The following is a 14,853-nucleotide window of genomic DNA, read 5'->3' on the forward strand; positions in this document are numbered from 1 at the left end:
CTAATTTTTGTAAATAAGCTTTTTTTTAAGAAAAAATTTCAATAACTTGAAAAAATCAATTGTCTCGGATAAGAATCGAACCCATATGGCCCTTCACTTGCCGGGCAACTGCTTTGACCATCTGAGCTACTTAGATATTGGGTAAAATTGTAGTAATTTTCAAATGTAATAATCTACTTTTTTTAAAGTTTAACGTCATGTGTGAATCTTATTCCTTAGGGTTTACCTACGAATACAATAGAGCCTTCTATTTCCATTCAAATCCTACAAAAAAAGGCCCAAAAAACAGTATCCAAAAACGAATTAGGTTGTCTATTCATTTTACAAATTTTCAGCGTTTTAAAATCAGTGTGTTACTTTAAAAACAAACTAGAACACGTTCTAGGTTCAATGTAGTTTATGCAAACATGGATTATACGATCTAGGTAATAGTTAAGCTTTGTTTAAACCTTTGAGATGATCCATAAATCCGGTAGTTGACACATGACACGCTTTTTCACGTCCAGACACTAAAACAAATAGAGGTGCTCCGGCGATCGGTCATATACAGGCTGTTGTTTTAAAACTACAATTATTTTCTAAAGAAATAATCGTAGATACCTTAAAACAACACCCTGTATAACGAAATGATTTGTTTAGATTCTACATCGGCTCTCAAATAATACCAATGACGCGTCTCAAAGAACATCTATGAAAACCCCCAATAATGAAACGAAGAAAACATGACACAAGCGCTATCGCTTTTAAAATTCATAAAAATACCCAAGAAACTGCAACGTAGGCGAAGCGTATGATGAACCAGGGAACAAAACACTGCCTCCAAGTGCCTTAAAACAACGAACTGAATAAACTATTAGTGAATATATCACTGGTGCTCCGTACAATAATATAGTAAACGAAATAATGTTAGACGTCCCTCGCGCGGACTCACCCGAGAAAGGACTCAAGCGATTAAGATGTTAGACGTTTTTCGTGGTTTAAAGAATCTTATAAAGGTGAACTATGTACAAATCGACTCGCCGGTATTCAGGCTGCACTACTCTATAACGGTCATCCTGCTGATCGCGTTCAGTTTGATCGTGACCACGAGGCAGTACGTGGGGAACCCGATCGACTGCATCCACACCAAGGACATCCCGGAGGACGTCCTGAACACTTACTGCTGGATCCACTCCACGTATACCCTCAAGAGCTTCTTCAACAAGAAGGTGGGCGTGGAGGTCCCGTACCCGGGCATCGGGAACAGCCGCGAGAAAGGGACGGAAGATATGAGCGACAGGAAGATCTACAAATACTACCAATGGGTGTGCTTCTGTCTATTCTTTCAGGTAAGTCCTAGATTTTAAGTTAGATTTCATTTCAAATTCAATAGAATTTGAATTTGAAATGAACCCTCTCTTACACAGCATTTTGTACCATTTTAATTACAGGAGTATCTAATACGACTACGTTACAATTCAAATTCGACTCTATGGCGATTATCACACTGCGCCGCGCTCCGCCGCGGTACGCGGGACGACAGATTTAATCATTGTATGCAAGTACCTCAGTATGTATAGAAAACACGCGCGGCACAACACACTGACAACGCGTCTGCGCATAATAAACACAACTTATATTAGACATCTAGTCTTAAACACTGACAATATAAAACTATGCTAAGAAGAAACTTATTTCAGAAAGCAAATTAGAAATTCACCTTTACATAAAACAGATCGTGTTTGTAGCAGTTAACCTTAGAAATGGAATGCTAGTAAAACTTTAACATCGAATATTATATTATAGAGTCATCTATAAAACTATTCCAAACTAAATAAATATGTTCAAAGTGTAAACTGCTTGTAATAAAAAGGTCTGGAGGTGATGAAAAGGATTTTCATCTGTAACATAAATATTGTAGTAATAATTTTAATGTCTTTCTTCATAAATATCTCAGACAACTAGTGACTCCATCTTGTTGAATTCTCACGTCTCATAAAAATATTTGCGTATTTATTTTATTAACATTTTCAAAGTTTGTTGAAATATCTAGTTTGTGTGTTGACGGATGTCTGCTCCTAAATTGTAAGTCATTTATTATTTTCTGTTACAAAGTACTGAGATGTTAAAGCTGGATTTCATAATGTAGTTACATAAGAACAGTGATTCATGTTTAAGCTGGTATTACATCATAATTTTTAGAACAAAAGCTTTAATTATAATCAGGTAATTAGTCTGTTTGAAAAGTCAAGTATTCATCTCAACTCTAAAACAGCTTCAAGTCAGTGATTAGTGCAATATTGAATAGGATTCTATCGATGCGAGAGTTTTTAATTTCACTTGTCGTCAATTGAGTATCGTTATAAGTAGATGTGTATTTAAAAATGAAAAATATGTAAAAAATCCTATACATACCTTTAACTTGTGTTCCAATTCAATTGTAACATGAGTTGATTTGAAACAGAAACTTTTACAAGAACTCAATCACCAAAAGTGGAATCATTACCACACGTCGTATCAGAATTCTCAAAACAATAATTTTCTTTCTCTCCATTACGTAGCTCGCTCGGGAAGGAAGCAAGGGCGTCGTAATGCAAACGAGACAAAAATTAGGTCGACGTCGACCGCGGCACGGATGGTAATCAGCAGGCGCCACCGAGACACATCGCGATTTTTATTCTGATGATCGGGGCTAAGACGCGGGCTCGTTGATGCGATTTTTATCTTTATTTCCCTATAATAAGTTAAAAATTTTAAGGAAATGCGTTTTTGAAAGAATTTTGGCAAGTGTTTTTGACGAATTTGGGAATAAGCTATAGTTAAACTTTGTCCAGCAATGGACGTCTTTTGGTTGAACAAAGCGCAACAAGACAATGTAGGTTTTTAATAAATTTGAAATAACTAATAATAAATACTAAAGTAAGAATTTTTATGAATTTTATTTTATTTTATACAATAATTTATTTCTGGCTTAAAACTAAAACGATAATTTTCATAATTATGCCTAAAACAGAAATTATGTTCGTAAGCAATGTTTCCTTAATTCACACTTTCAAGATGTTTTTGAGATAAAAGGTAGCATTGAAGTAAATGCCATTAATTTTCCTAGGTCTAGTTTCTCTATTACGCTAAAATTTGAAATTCACAAAGACAGTAGTTGTTAGGAATTGGGATAAAAAGGAGTAAAAATGATACCCGGGCTCAGGGAAAGGGCTATATTAAGGAATAAAGGAACATACAGGATCACAGCGACAGAACCAAAACAGACAGCTGACCAGATGACAAATCATAGAAAAAAATAAAATTATAAAAACAGACTATTAAAAGGAGGCCGTTCGTAACAGTAGTTGTGAAACAGTCAAAACATAGTTAAGTTTTCATGCATATTATTCCTGTTCTACTTTACTAAAAAGCATCTCTTGAAACGATACCTAATCTTAATCGGTCCGATGGTTGTGTTACATGGTAATCATGGAACATAATAATTTGCATTCGTTCCGCGCGAGCTCGTCCTGTCGTCGCCAGAAAAAACAATGCTCCTTGCCAAAATTAGCCGCTTTCCAGTCAACCCAAGTGCCGATACGATTTACAGATTGGCTTGGAACTCTTGGAAAAGTCTTATCGTGTACGAATTATCGCACCGATGCAACCGCCCCTTTTTAGTGCAAATGAGTGTTTGTTAATGCTGTGGACTTTTGGACGGGACATTGGAGCTGGTTATGAGTACGATTTAAAAACTGGGTAACCTTGTCTGTTGGTTGTTTAGTACATATTTACATTTTTGACAATTACTTTTCCCTTGAAGCAACTGAATATGAGCAATGAAAAGGAAACAGATAGATACAAACAGCTATGTGTTCCTGTTCCAAAAACATAGATGGTTTCTTTATACATTAATAATGTAAGTAATTCAATAATTTAGCAGGCAATTTCTTCGTGTATTCAGATAGTTACTGTATGTTTGGTTTCTAAATAGATCTTCGTAGGCGATTATGTTTACACCTTAGTTAGATTTTATAATGACCGTGCAATGAAATCACACATCATCCAAAAATACAGGTGTTGACTAACCAACGTTAAGTTTTATTTAGTTTTACGACACCTATTGTTCTACACGTTCGATACACCAACTGGTCATGATAGGATAAGTTTCCTTGAGGTGATAAGAATAAAATCGAAGGTTGGAGTAGAGGTAAACAAACGGTGATCTGGTGGAATTCGGTCGTTAACGCAGTGCGAATTAAATTCGTCATCCTGTGGCTCGATCATCTGTCCGAACTTCGACACACTCACGCATCCGTTTTGAGCAAATGGTTTAAGGCGAATCTCTTTAATTTACTTAACAGAATAATTTAATTTTAACCGTATGATTCCATCAGAGTAGAACAACTCTCAGTCTTCCCGTATGGATGTAGTAACTAAGGGGGAAAATGTGCTAACATCAAACCTCACAATCAGGGTGTGGAGTGAAGACCAACTCCTCCGTTTGCCTTTGGTAAATTATAGAGAGTCATCCTTTTGTATTGGAAGAAAATTCTACGGATAAGCTATTTTTTTATGTCCAATGTTTTGGTTCATAATCTAATTCAATTAAGCAAAATTGATGTCCAATATTTTGAATACAATTTAATTTATAATGAAAATCACAGCAACCTCGAATCGCTTTGCCTTAACGATACTGTTTAACGGCTAACGATAGTAATAACTAAACGGGTCGTCAGTCTAATAATACGTTTTGTTTTAGTTAGTTTGTTTGGCACGGACTACTAGCTTGCGACACGGCTTCACCTGATCTGTTACGGGAAATTGTCAAGGTTAGTTAACTAAGTGATGATGAGTGATGGTCATAGCTGAGCCCAATTAAAATACATGACAGATGTCTTGACGCATTAAGACAGTTGGAAAAAGATGTAAGAACTTTCGGAAAATCTTAAACCGCTCTGAGGCCGTTGGTTTTTATTACGTGAAGCATTTTCACGTCAGGATAAATATTATGAATTATGATGCAATTTCAACCTCCTCCACATTATAATACAAGTCATATTATTATGTTCACAAAAGCTTACAAAGTACAAACTGAACAAAAATGTAACTCGATCGAACCAGCTCGTCCTATTACCAACTAATAAAATTCTGTTTTGAATTTTTAATAACGACAATACACGTTCTCGCAAGACGGGCAGACGTAAATATTTAGTCCAAAGGTGCTTGATCGCTGCATTCGGAGATATATTTTTAAGTCGGCACCAGACGAGCACGCCTGGAATACTGCCTGATGCGATTGCCGAGTTTAAACGAGATAAAAGTGTGAATTACCACTTTGCATGCTTTACATCACTGCATAAATGAGAGTACTAACGTTCGGGTAATGATATAAAAGTATTCTGTACACAAACATGACTGTTCCTTTGTGATTATAAGCCTTAAGCCTTGGACAGACTGGGGAATTAACGGGCTGAAATGTTGCGGAAAATGTCACTCATTAAATACCGGGGACGTCCTGGAGACAATGACGCATGTGCTTTATTTAAAAAAGACATAAACTTCTTTTATTTTTTGAAATTAATTCTAAATATTTGCTATTTATACTCGTTTAGCTTCGTTTTATTTTTATCAGGTTTTTGAATTTAGTGGTTTTTAAGTTGGAGCGACAGCTAGCTAGTAACAAGTTCCACGTCACGTAAATGCATCGCAAAATTTAGATTGGTCATGTTGCGGGTCACTTAGCAATGTTGCAGGGTCATGAAGATTTAGCGTGCGCGTCATATTGGGTGACATTTTGTTCTTTAGTAAATAAGTGTATTGAACGCTGTAATGCAGATCAGTTTCAGCGAATTCGCCATCATTTTGGTGGCAACAGAGGTATGCATTTAGATCTAACAAATGATGTTTTCCCCGAAATGTAAATATCAAACATCGTACACAGCGCCACTTAGTTCCGATCTGAGCAAAGCAAGAAAATGTTTATCTATTAGAAATGCAAATCCTAGGTACCTACTTAAAGTTGTTCTGATTGATAAACACAAGGGAAATTGTAATTTATTTGAAGTAGAACCGCAACCATTTTTACAATTTCATGCGACAACTGAAATGAAATAATCTCAGCATTTTCCGCAAAATATAAATGCAGTTCACCAGCACCATGCGACAAAACGAACAAACATTAGCGTGTTTATTTTAGCTAACCAACCGATTCCTAGGAACAGTAAAGGAACAACCACAATAACTTGTCTTCGGACATGACAGTTTCTATTCGCGATTTTCCGCGTTACGAGAACTGGAACCCACATGCATCTGGACACCAAATCGGGTGCTCCACGAATGCACTGAAACTTGGCTTGTCGGTTGCCAAGTATTTTTGGCTTCTAAATAATAATATAATAAATAATAATAAATAAATCTTTGGACAATTTCACACAGCGCCAGCTAGCCCCAAAGTAAGCAACTTAATGCTTGTGTTATGGGTGCTAGCTTAACGGATATACTACTTATATACTTTTTTTTTTAATACATAAATATTATACATAGTCACACCCAGACCCGTCACAGAAATTAAAATTCATCATTTCAATTTCTGCCCGGCCGGGAATCGAACCCGGGACCTCTCGGCATAGTAGTCCGTTCTGAACCACTACACCAAACGGCCGACGAAATGACTATACTGGAATTTTATTTGTGGAAACAACTTTAATTAAGATGTAACAATATCTGTTTTACAGATTCGTTATTAGTTAATCAAGCTCTCTAAAAGTTATAAAAACTCTCTATTGACAATTTTGTAAAGACTTGCCCTAAGGGTTCGGCATAAATTTGTGAATAATGTACAATACGTATCGGGTCCGGAGGCTTTATAGACTTTTTAGATATTTTGTTATGTTGTGTAGTTCTATTGGATTTATTTAGACAAATATCTTGTTTTTTTAATTTACTTCTCAAAGGATGATGGCTGGGTAATGAAATCTAAATTCTATTTAGTCCGTCAGACAGATAATAAAAAAATTGAGACATTTTTTTTTTATAATCGAACCATTACAGTATTAAATTGAGTTGAAATGTCGCGTGACGTCACTTTTGAGTAAAAAATCTACTCAAGCGTGACGTAACGCGCCATTTCAACTCGATGTAGCACTGTTTTTTAATTATGAAAGAAAATAAAAAATATGAGTCTAATATTTTCTAATTATCTGTCTGACGGACAAATAATTGAAATTTTGTCATCTAGCCTATTAAAACAATCTTTTCTGTCCATAAAAGTACCTACGAGTGTCGCCACTCGACAAAAAAGAAGAACTCAAATTTCGAACATGACTGGCCACACAGAATTGGAAACAGCACAGAGTATAAATCACGCCGTACGTGTCGCGTGTCGTGTCGCGTCACGCCGGACGCGACGGATGATGGATGCGTTCCGATACACGCAATTTTGAATTGATATTTGCGTAACTGTGCCATGTCAAATTGACGGATTTGTTTCAGATTAGGATGCAATTCTGATGCATTAGATTCAAGTTGGATAATGCTTGTTTACGAAGTATTCCAATAAAATCTTACACCGGTGTCAGACTTCAGGAAACGTTATAGGCATCTTACATGGCTCAATCAGACCCTATGACATTTTCATCCATCATAAATTATTATTTTCAATTTAACCAATTCTACTATGATATTTTATGAATAAATGAAAACACGACAGATTTCTATCTGTCTTAGAAATTCTATCGAGTATCATACTAATAACTAACTTTTTGTACTTCATAAGGTCTATTTTCAGATAGGTATTACTTGTAATCATCAGTCTTTATTAATTATTTACTTCCTAGCTCTAATTGTTTCTACTTTTATTACATTGATAAGTAACTATTGCAACTTTGTCCCAACCCAACATTTCATTCATGTTTGCAACCAATTAATACAATATTTGTACTAACTCACGAAACATAAATAAAGCAGAGGAACTTGGTAATAATAACTGCGTTCAGAACCTGCGCGCACGCAGCTCTCTGAAAGGACGGTGCTCCCTTTACGTGCAGTAAAATTTTACGTTCCAAAACAAGTTCAAGTAAATGTTTGGGTACTGATAAATTGATATTAAGCAGATATAGCGTGAAGGCAGATTTATATTATAATGCTGTATGTCAAAGACCATAATCTTCCTACTAATATTATAAAGGTGAAAGTTTGTGTGGATATTTGTTACTCTTTCACGCAAAAAGTACTGAACGGATTTGGTTGAAACTTTACAGTATTATTATTTGTAACCCAGATTAACATATAGGCTATAATTTATGCGAATCTGTGGCACAAAATTTCACGCAGGTGAAGCCGCGGGCAAAAGCTATCTGCAATAAACTTTTATAGGAATAAATAGTAAAAATTATGTGATTCACACTGTTTGAAAATATTTTAAATATGTATTAAGTCTACTATGTAGGTCGTTGACAACAACTGAGGTAACAAATCTGGTGTCAAACTGGGACCGCCTTTATGTTGTAACTTTCACCAGTGTTAAATGTTGCTGGAAAAATAGAAAAAAATAATATTTTTGTCACCGAGAGTGCTACTTATTTTACTCCCTTCCTCTTGACTCTACATTATTTAGCTCCTTACTTTTTGTCCTCATAAATACAAACTCTCCCCCTTCCGAACCTTGACCATACTGCACTTTATCAAAGCGACTAGTCATTCCGCCTCCTATGTCAACCACGCGCGAACTATTTCTACTGCATACTAATTTCTCTATTAACCTAGCATTGGCAGAATCACTGCATGGCCCTCATGCGCTTCAGCAAGATAGTCCGAATTCATCTAATAAATTTATCATTGACAGACTCACTGCGTAGCGCTCTACCCTCCTCATCAGGACAGTCCATTAAAATGCATTACAATTGCAGTAATATGCACTGATTACCTCTTGGGCTATTTTTTATTTTGACGTTCATAAGTGCCAAAATATTGCTCAAAACTGAATACCTACATATTATTCATTTCCATTTCATTTTCATGCGTATGAATGAATTGTATATCCACTTGCCCAAATTCCCTCTTTCAACGCTCCATTACCAGGAACCGGCGCCGGCGCGCGTTTCCTCAATCGCCCCGATTGAGTTGTATCTCAACTACTTCATCTATACTTCTAATGCCTTTGCGCAACGTTCGGAAATGGACTAAGTGCGAGATATTGCGATGGGGTATTTGTAAACAATATTGAACTATGAGTGCAGTTTATCAGTATAGCTCACGCTGCATGTAGAAATTCCTTAAGATAGAGCCATTTCCTCTTAGTGAAGACTCTCTATTACATTACCATGCCTAAACCGATTTTGATGAATAAGTATAGTCGATGTTTTGCTCGTTTGTGTCATTTCTGTGACAAATCAAATTCTATGCAAGTGAAGCTGAAGCCAAAAGTTCACTTAAGCCCAGTTTTTTGATTCATAGTTAAAATAACAAATTGTTATATTTTGCTACTAATAGTTCAATATTAACAAAGTGTAAACAACTAGTTAAAAAATGTACTAAAATTCAAGCTATTGTTCGAAAAACATTTTTTTCTGGTATTTAACCTTTAACTGGTGACCTGCCCGTCTCTCAGACACCGCGTTTCGTTTTTTTGATTTATCTCCCCGCCTTTTTGTCGCTTCTCCCCGTGCGTTTTGGTACCTTCCGCGTTTGCCATACACCTTCGCTCAGTAGGAGGCGCACGAGCTCAGGGTCTCCTGTGTTGCCTGTGTGGAGCTTTCGCCGTTTCACAGACGTCAGGTCAGTGTATTTTCCCTATGTGTCTGTTGTTCGTCACCTCACAGTTAGTTTACACAACTTCATAGTGTTTGAGGGACGTCACAGCGGTGGTAATGTATTGTTATTATCTTTTATAGAATGTCTCACGATAAACAAAAGAGGTCTGCCAAAAGAAGAAGGGTTCTTAGTCAGCGAGGTATAATACAGGAGCTTCTAACAGAGAACGACGACGAGTGTAGTAGTTTTGACGACGATATAGTCGATCCTGACTTCGTTATAGAAAGTCTGCATGTTACCAAATCTGAGCAATCTGGAGATGAAATCAACACATCCACCATTGAATAACAGTGTCCTGACGAAATAGGAGGGGTTGATGGATGAGATGGAACAAAGTGTTTCAACTATTCAACATCCTTATTGTCCTATGTATAATCATATTCTATAGCTTAGCTCAGTCGATATTTTTCAGGAATAAATTCTTACATCTTAAACAGTGATTGCGACAATACTAACAAGGTAACTAGGGGCAGCTTCTTATTATCATTGGATAGCTCTTTAGTTATACCTCAATTGAAACTCGTGGCTTATAATGACTACCCTACCCCGCGAGCTGCGTTCAGTTGGTGTTGATGAATTACCACCTAGACCGACTTCTGCCTCGTTCCAAAACCATCCTGGGGTTAAAAGAGCATGTGCCATTTGTCTTAGCCATGTAATAAAATGTACTAGGTTCACTAGAACTTATTATGATAAACCTATGTGCCTAAATTGCTGCAAGCATCAGCATCAGGTGATCCGTCTGCTCGTTTGCCTCCTATCACATAAAAAAAAAAAAAAAAAAAAAAAAAAAAAAAAGCAAAATTGTGATGTCTGTAGACGTGAACGTTTCTAGTAAGTGATGTTTGATGATTGTAGTTTTTTTAATTTCTAATCTTAGGATAGCTTTACCTGCTGAGTTTTGTTGATCAGTATCTAAACTATCTAAAAATGATGATTAGGAAGGTCCCAAAGTGTATTTCTGGGGGCTAGTATGCCCATTTTAGGTGTCTAACTTTTTTTTTAATGAAAAGTACCTTGCTCAAATAAAGACTGATTTTGTACCAAAAACTAATGTTTTTTTAAACCATGTTTTTATATTATTTGGACAACTATATAAGTTACTAAATTCTTGGCCTCAAACTTATTTTACATTAGCCAATTTTTTTGTACATTAGTTTTTCTTTGACGTCTCTTAAACGTCACCTCACCAAATACGCACTGTTGACTTCAGGTCACCAGTTAAAGGTTAACCACTTGTCATTTGACATCTTTCTTTGATTATTGGTTATTTTAACTACAAATCAAAAAACTGGGCCTTAAAAGACAACTAGCAACCTGCCCCTGCTCACCTTAGCACCGACTGCGCCGAGAAGCTCGCTGGTGGGGCACCGTCGTGCCGGAACTGCCAGCGAGCCAAAGCGGAGCACGTCCAGCACAATGCGTTCAGCAACGACTGCCCAGTGCGCAGGCGGTGGGACGCGTTGGCCAGATCCACAGTGGCCTACTGCTAAGGTTGCCCCGGGCGATAACTCCATCCAGCTCACAACTATCCCGGTCTCCAACTGCCTCGTCCGTCGCTGCAACTCTGAAAAAGAAAAAATAGTTATTAGCATCATGAAAATTACACTAAAATTGGATCTAAAAAATTGCAAATATTTGGCTTTTAATTTGGAACATAAAATAATATCAAAAATAATAAATTCAAAATTTAAGGAAACCACACAAATAGATAGCAATTTGATGGCCAAATTGAACTATTTGGAAATAAAAACTCATTTCGCAAACATAAAACAGCATAAAGGCGCACACATAATAGTATACAAATAAGACCTATGTTTTCTAGATATTATTAGAATATGATAGATAAACATATAGTACTAGCATGCAAATGAGTAACAAAATAACCAGATATTCAAAATTTTTCGAAACCTCGATATTAAAATAAATAAAACATACCCATAATAGACAGCAAATAAATAACACCTGTGTCCTGAAACCGAACAAAGCATAAATCAGATATGACAAAACAAGGGAAATAATAAAAATTAGAAAACATAAATTGGCATCTAAAACAGAACTAACATTAAGATAAATAGTAAAATCAAAACAAGCATTTTAGAACATAATTATTTTAAAAATTATCAAACATTAAAAGCAAATAAACATAGGTAAAAAATCCAACTAAACCTTTTAAAAACAAACCAGATAAAAAATTGAAAATAACATAATAAAAAAGGCTCTGATATGCAATCGTCAGAGGTGCATAGAAACAAATTAAAAAAAAAAAAAAAAAAAAAACCTGCCCCTGCTTGAATGACTCTATAAATGTTACAATTAGCATTCCCTGAATATTTTCAGTTTACAGCTGTAACGTAGTAAACCTGAAATACTTGGAGTTACTAATGAAGCGATAAATACATATTATTGGCATACGCGGGAATGCGGCGAACTTAGTTGCATACAACGCGAATAATGTAAAATGATTTATTGCTCCAAAGATTTATTACTGGTTCACAATAATTGTTGTCGAGGGCAGAAATCCCCTTGAATTTTGTTTATTGCTTTACTGTTTTAAACTTGGCACTTCCAAATTTTAACCTACACATTTAAACCACAAGGACAAATGCTTGCTTGTAACTGAATCTATTTTTATCATTACATATTTTTAGTCCTATTTGTTCTCAAGACATATTCTAGGATTCTTGTTTAAGTACTCTTACATGATCATGTTCAGTCATATTTAATTAACCTTTTCAGTGCCATCTGCCTTCACAAGATCTATTTACTTTGCATATTTCCTTTCTATTCTTTGTTATTCAATTTCTCACGTTCTCTACCCTATTTGTGTTTTTTTTAAAACGTTAAGTTCTAATTTATTTTTTTTATTTCCTTTATTTTTTATGTTTAATCTCGCCCTTCAATGGTCATTCCAGCCAGTATCTGCAATTCATATACATCCGTTATATTTCAATATTTACAGAAAAATCTCCGTGACCTTATTTTTAATATATTGGCTTAAAATATTTCCTTTCTTTTGAATTGTTTATCCAAATTTCGAGAAGTCTGTTTAAAAAAGAAGATGTTTTGACAGTCCACAGTCAATTTATTTACACTTGCAATAAACAAACTGACAATAAAACTGGAATCAATTGCCCGCGGCGGATAAACAGAGAATTTAATCTGAAATCAAGAAGTAGGCTAGCTATGCATGCATGGTTCTGCAGCGAATACATAAAACTCATAAAAACTCATTTATTTTTGCAAATAGGCTTTAGGCACTGCTTCGGGACAATAAATGGGCCAGTGCTGAGAAGAAGCAGCGCAAGAAACTCAGTCACTGTTTTCAGCCTCCTTTTCAAGGGTTTACAATCTTAAAATATACAAATTATAGTCATAAGTTATGTTGAGAATGAGCAATTCTACAACAGTTTGTGGTAATTTATTGAAAAGTTTGATACATTTCCCCATAAATGAATTACCAATCTTATGGAGTCTGAAAGGAACACAATACAACCTGTGTATTTTAGTAACTTGTGTTAAAGTTGAATTTTTAATTACCTACTTACCTTCTAACGCTACAATAATAGATTTCTAATAAAATCAAATTTAGTAACATATTATAATGTAAAAATATTATTTGTGCAGTAAAATCACAAATTCCTGAATCAACCAACCAATAAAGAAAGACTTAACTTGGAATTTAATAAAATTTTATGGATATTTTTATCCATCAAAAGTTTACTAACAACGGGTACACGGGAGAAAAAAAATGCCGATCGTCACTGTCCGCTCGCGAGCCTAGTTCGCCGAACCCTCATTCCGTGAGTAAAATCCCTTCTGTCAAGTGTTTAGATCTGTATGTAGACAACATTTATTAACCAAATCGTTAAAGAACTCTGAAACTCCACGGAAATGGGTGTCGGTATTTACATGTAACTCCTACATCCTCATACATCTTGATCCGTCAAGAGGTGACGTACCTCTAATAATACCTATGATGTTGCTCCTTGCGAGCGATCATTACACTTTTTTCGTTAAAAAGTTGTAAAACATAACTGTACTCGTATGTGTTACGAAATCATTGGTCAATATGGATGACCCTAGGTACTTAGTAATTTTATCAAAATTCAAACGGATTATTTAAATGATTCATAATAATATTTACGATCTCGGAATCGTATCTACGAAAAAATATTTGGAAATTTTTGGCATAATTATGACCATTAATTTCGATGCAGATTCAATAAAATGCCTCATAATGAACCTACATGCAGAACCTACGATCTTTTGCTTATCAGGCGACTAATAAACACCAAAACATTTAAGCATACAAGTAAATACTTAGGTAATATTTAGGTAATATTCGTTGTCTGGTTACTCCCATTCTAATAACTTCACCACAATTTCAGCCTACAGCGGCTAAAGGCTATATTATTAGCTATAGACTTCCATTTAATTACAACACAAAGCCTGAACGCACTACACTCTTATTAAGGCCGATAGCACGCTAACTTACTTTCCTCTACAAATTGCGTCCTCGATGTAAATTAAAGTCTTGGTCAACAATACCCAATAAGCCAGAGTCTCATGAGCCCACATTATTAGTTTAGCCATAAATAACACGCACAGTAGATGGGATTGCAGGCTTCCCTCGGGCGCAGTAGGGCTCGGAACGTAGTGGATCACGATCGAATTTGGTCATACTCTAGTAAGGCAAGATGAAAAATACAGTGTGTACTCGTTTAAGGTCGATTCTGAAAGCATGGTGCATTGTTTTTTTTTTCTCTGGATGATGATCTCGGGACATTCTACTAATATTTCCTATCCTACTAATATTATAAATGCGAAAGTTTGGATGTCTGGATGTTTGTTACTCTTTCACGCAAAAACTACTGGACGGATTTTGATGAAACTTTATAGTGTTATTGTTTTTAACATAGAATAACATATAGGCTATAGTTTATGACGATCTGTGACAAACTAAATCTCACGCGGGTGAAGCCGTGGGCAAATGTTAGTGGTGTATAATTTGGTCACACTAGTATGAAAAATACAGTGTCGGAAATGTCCTGAAAAGCTACGAGAAAACTATGGTGC

At 35.6% G+C, this 14,853-nt stretch overlaps 1 protein-coding gene across 9 annotated transcripts in view; it reads left to right on the top strand.

Annotated features, from left to right (window-relative positions):
* LOC135079326 (innexin shaking-B) overlaps positions 1 to 14,853 on the top strand; it is a 91,013-nt gene that overhangs the window by 56,734 nt on the left and 19,426 nt on the right. For 8 of the 9 annotated variants that reach the window (XM_063973958.1, XM_063973981.1, XM_063973975.1 and 5 more), the window contains exon 2: positions 640 to 1,328. The exons of the other annotated variant lie outside the window; for it this stretch is intronic. In XM_063973958.1, coding sequence (XP_063830028.1) covers positions 957 to 1,328 — 372 coding nt within the window. In that variant the 5' untranslated portion in view covers positions 640 to 956. The remainder of the gene's footprint in view (positions 1 to 639; positions 1,329 to 14,853) is intronic. 9 annotated transcript variants of the gene reach the window in all.

Source organism: Ostrinia nubilalis, chromosome 2 (genome assembly GCF_963855985.1).
Source record: "Ostrinia nubilalis chromosome 2, ilOstNubi1.1, whole genome shotgun sequence".
NCBI lineage: Eukaryota > Metazoa > Arthropoda > Insecta > Lepidoptera > Crambidae > Ostrinia > Ostrinia nubilalis.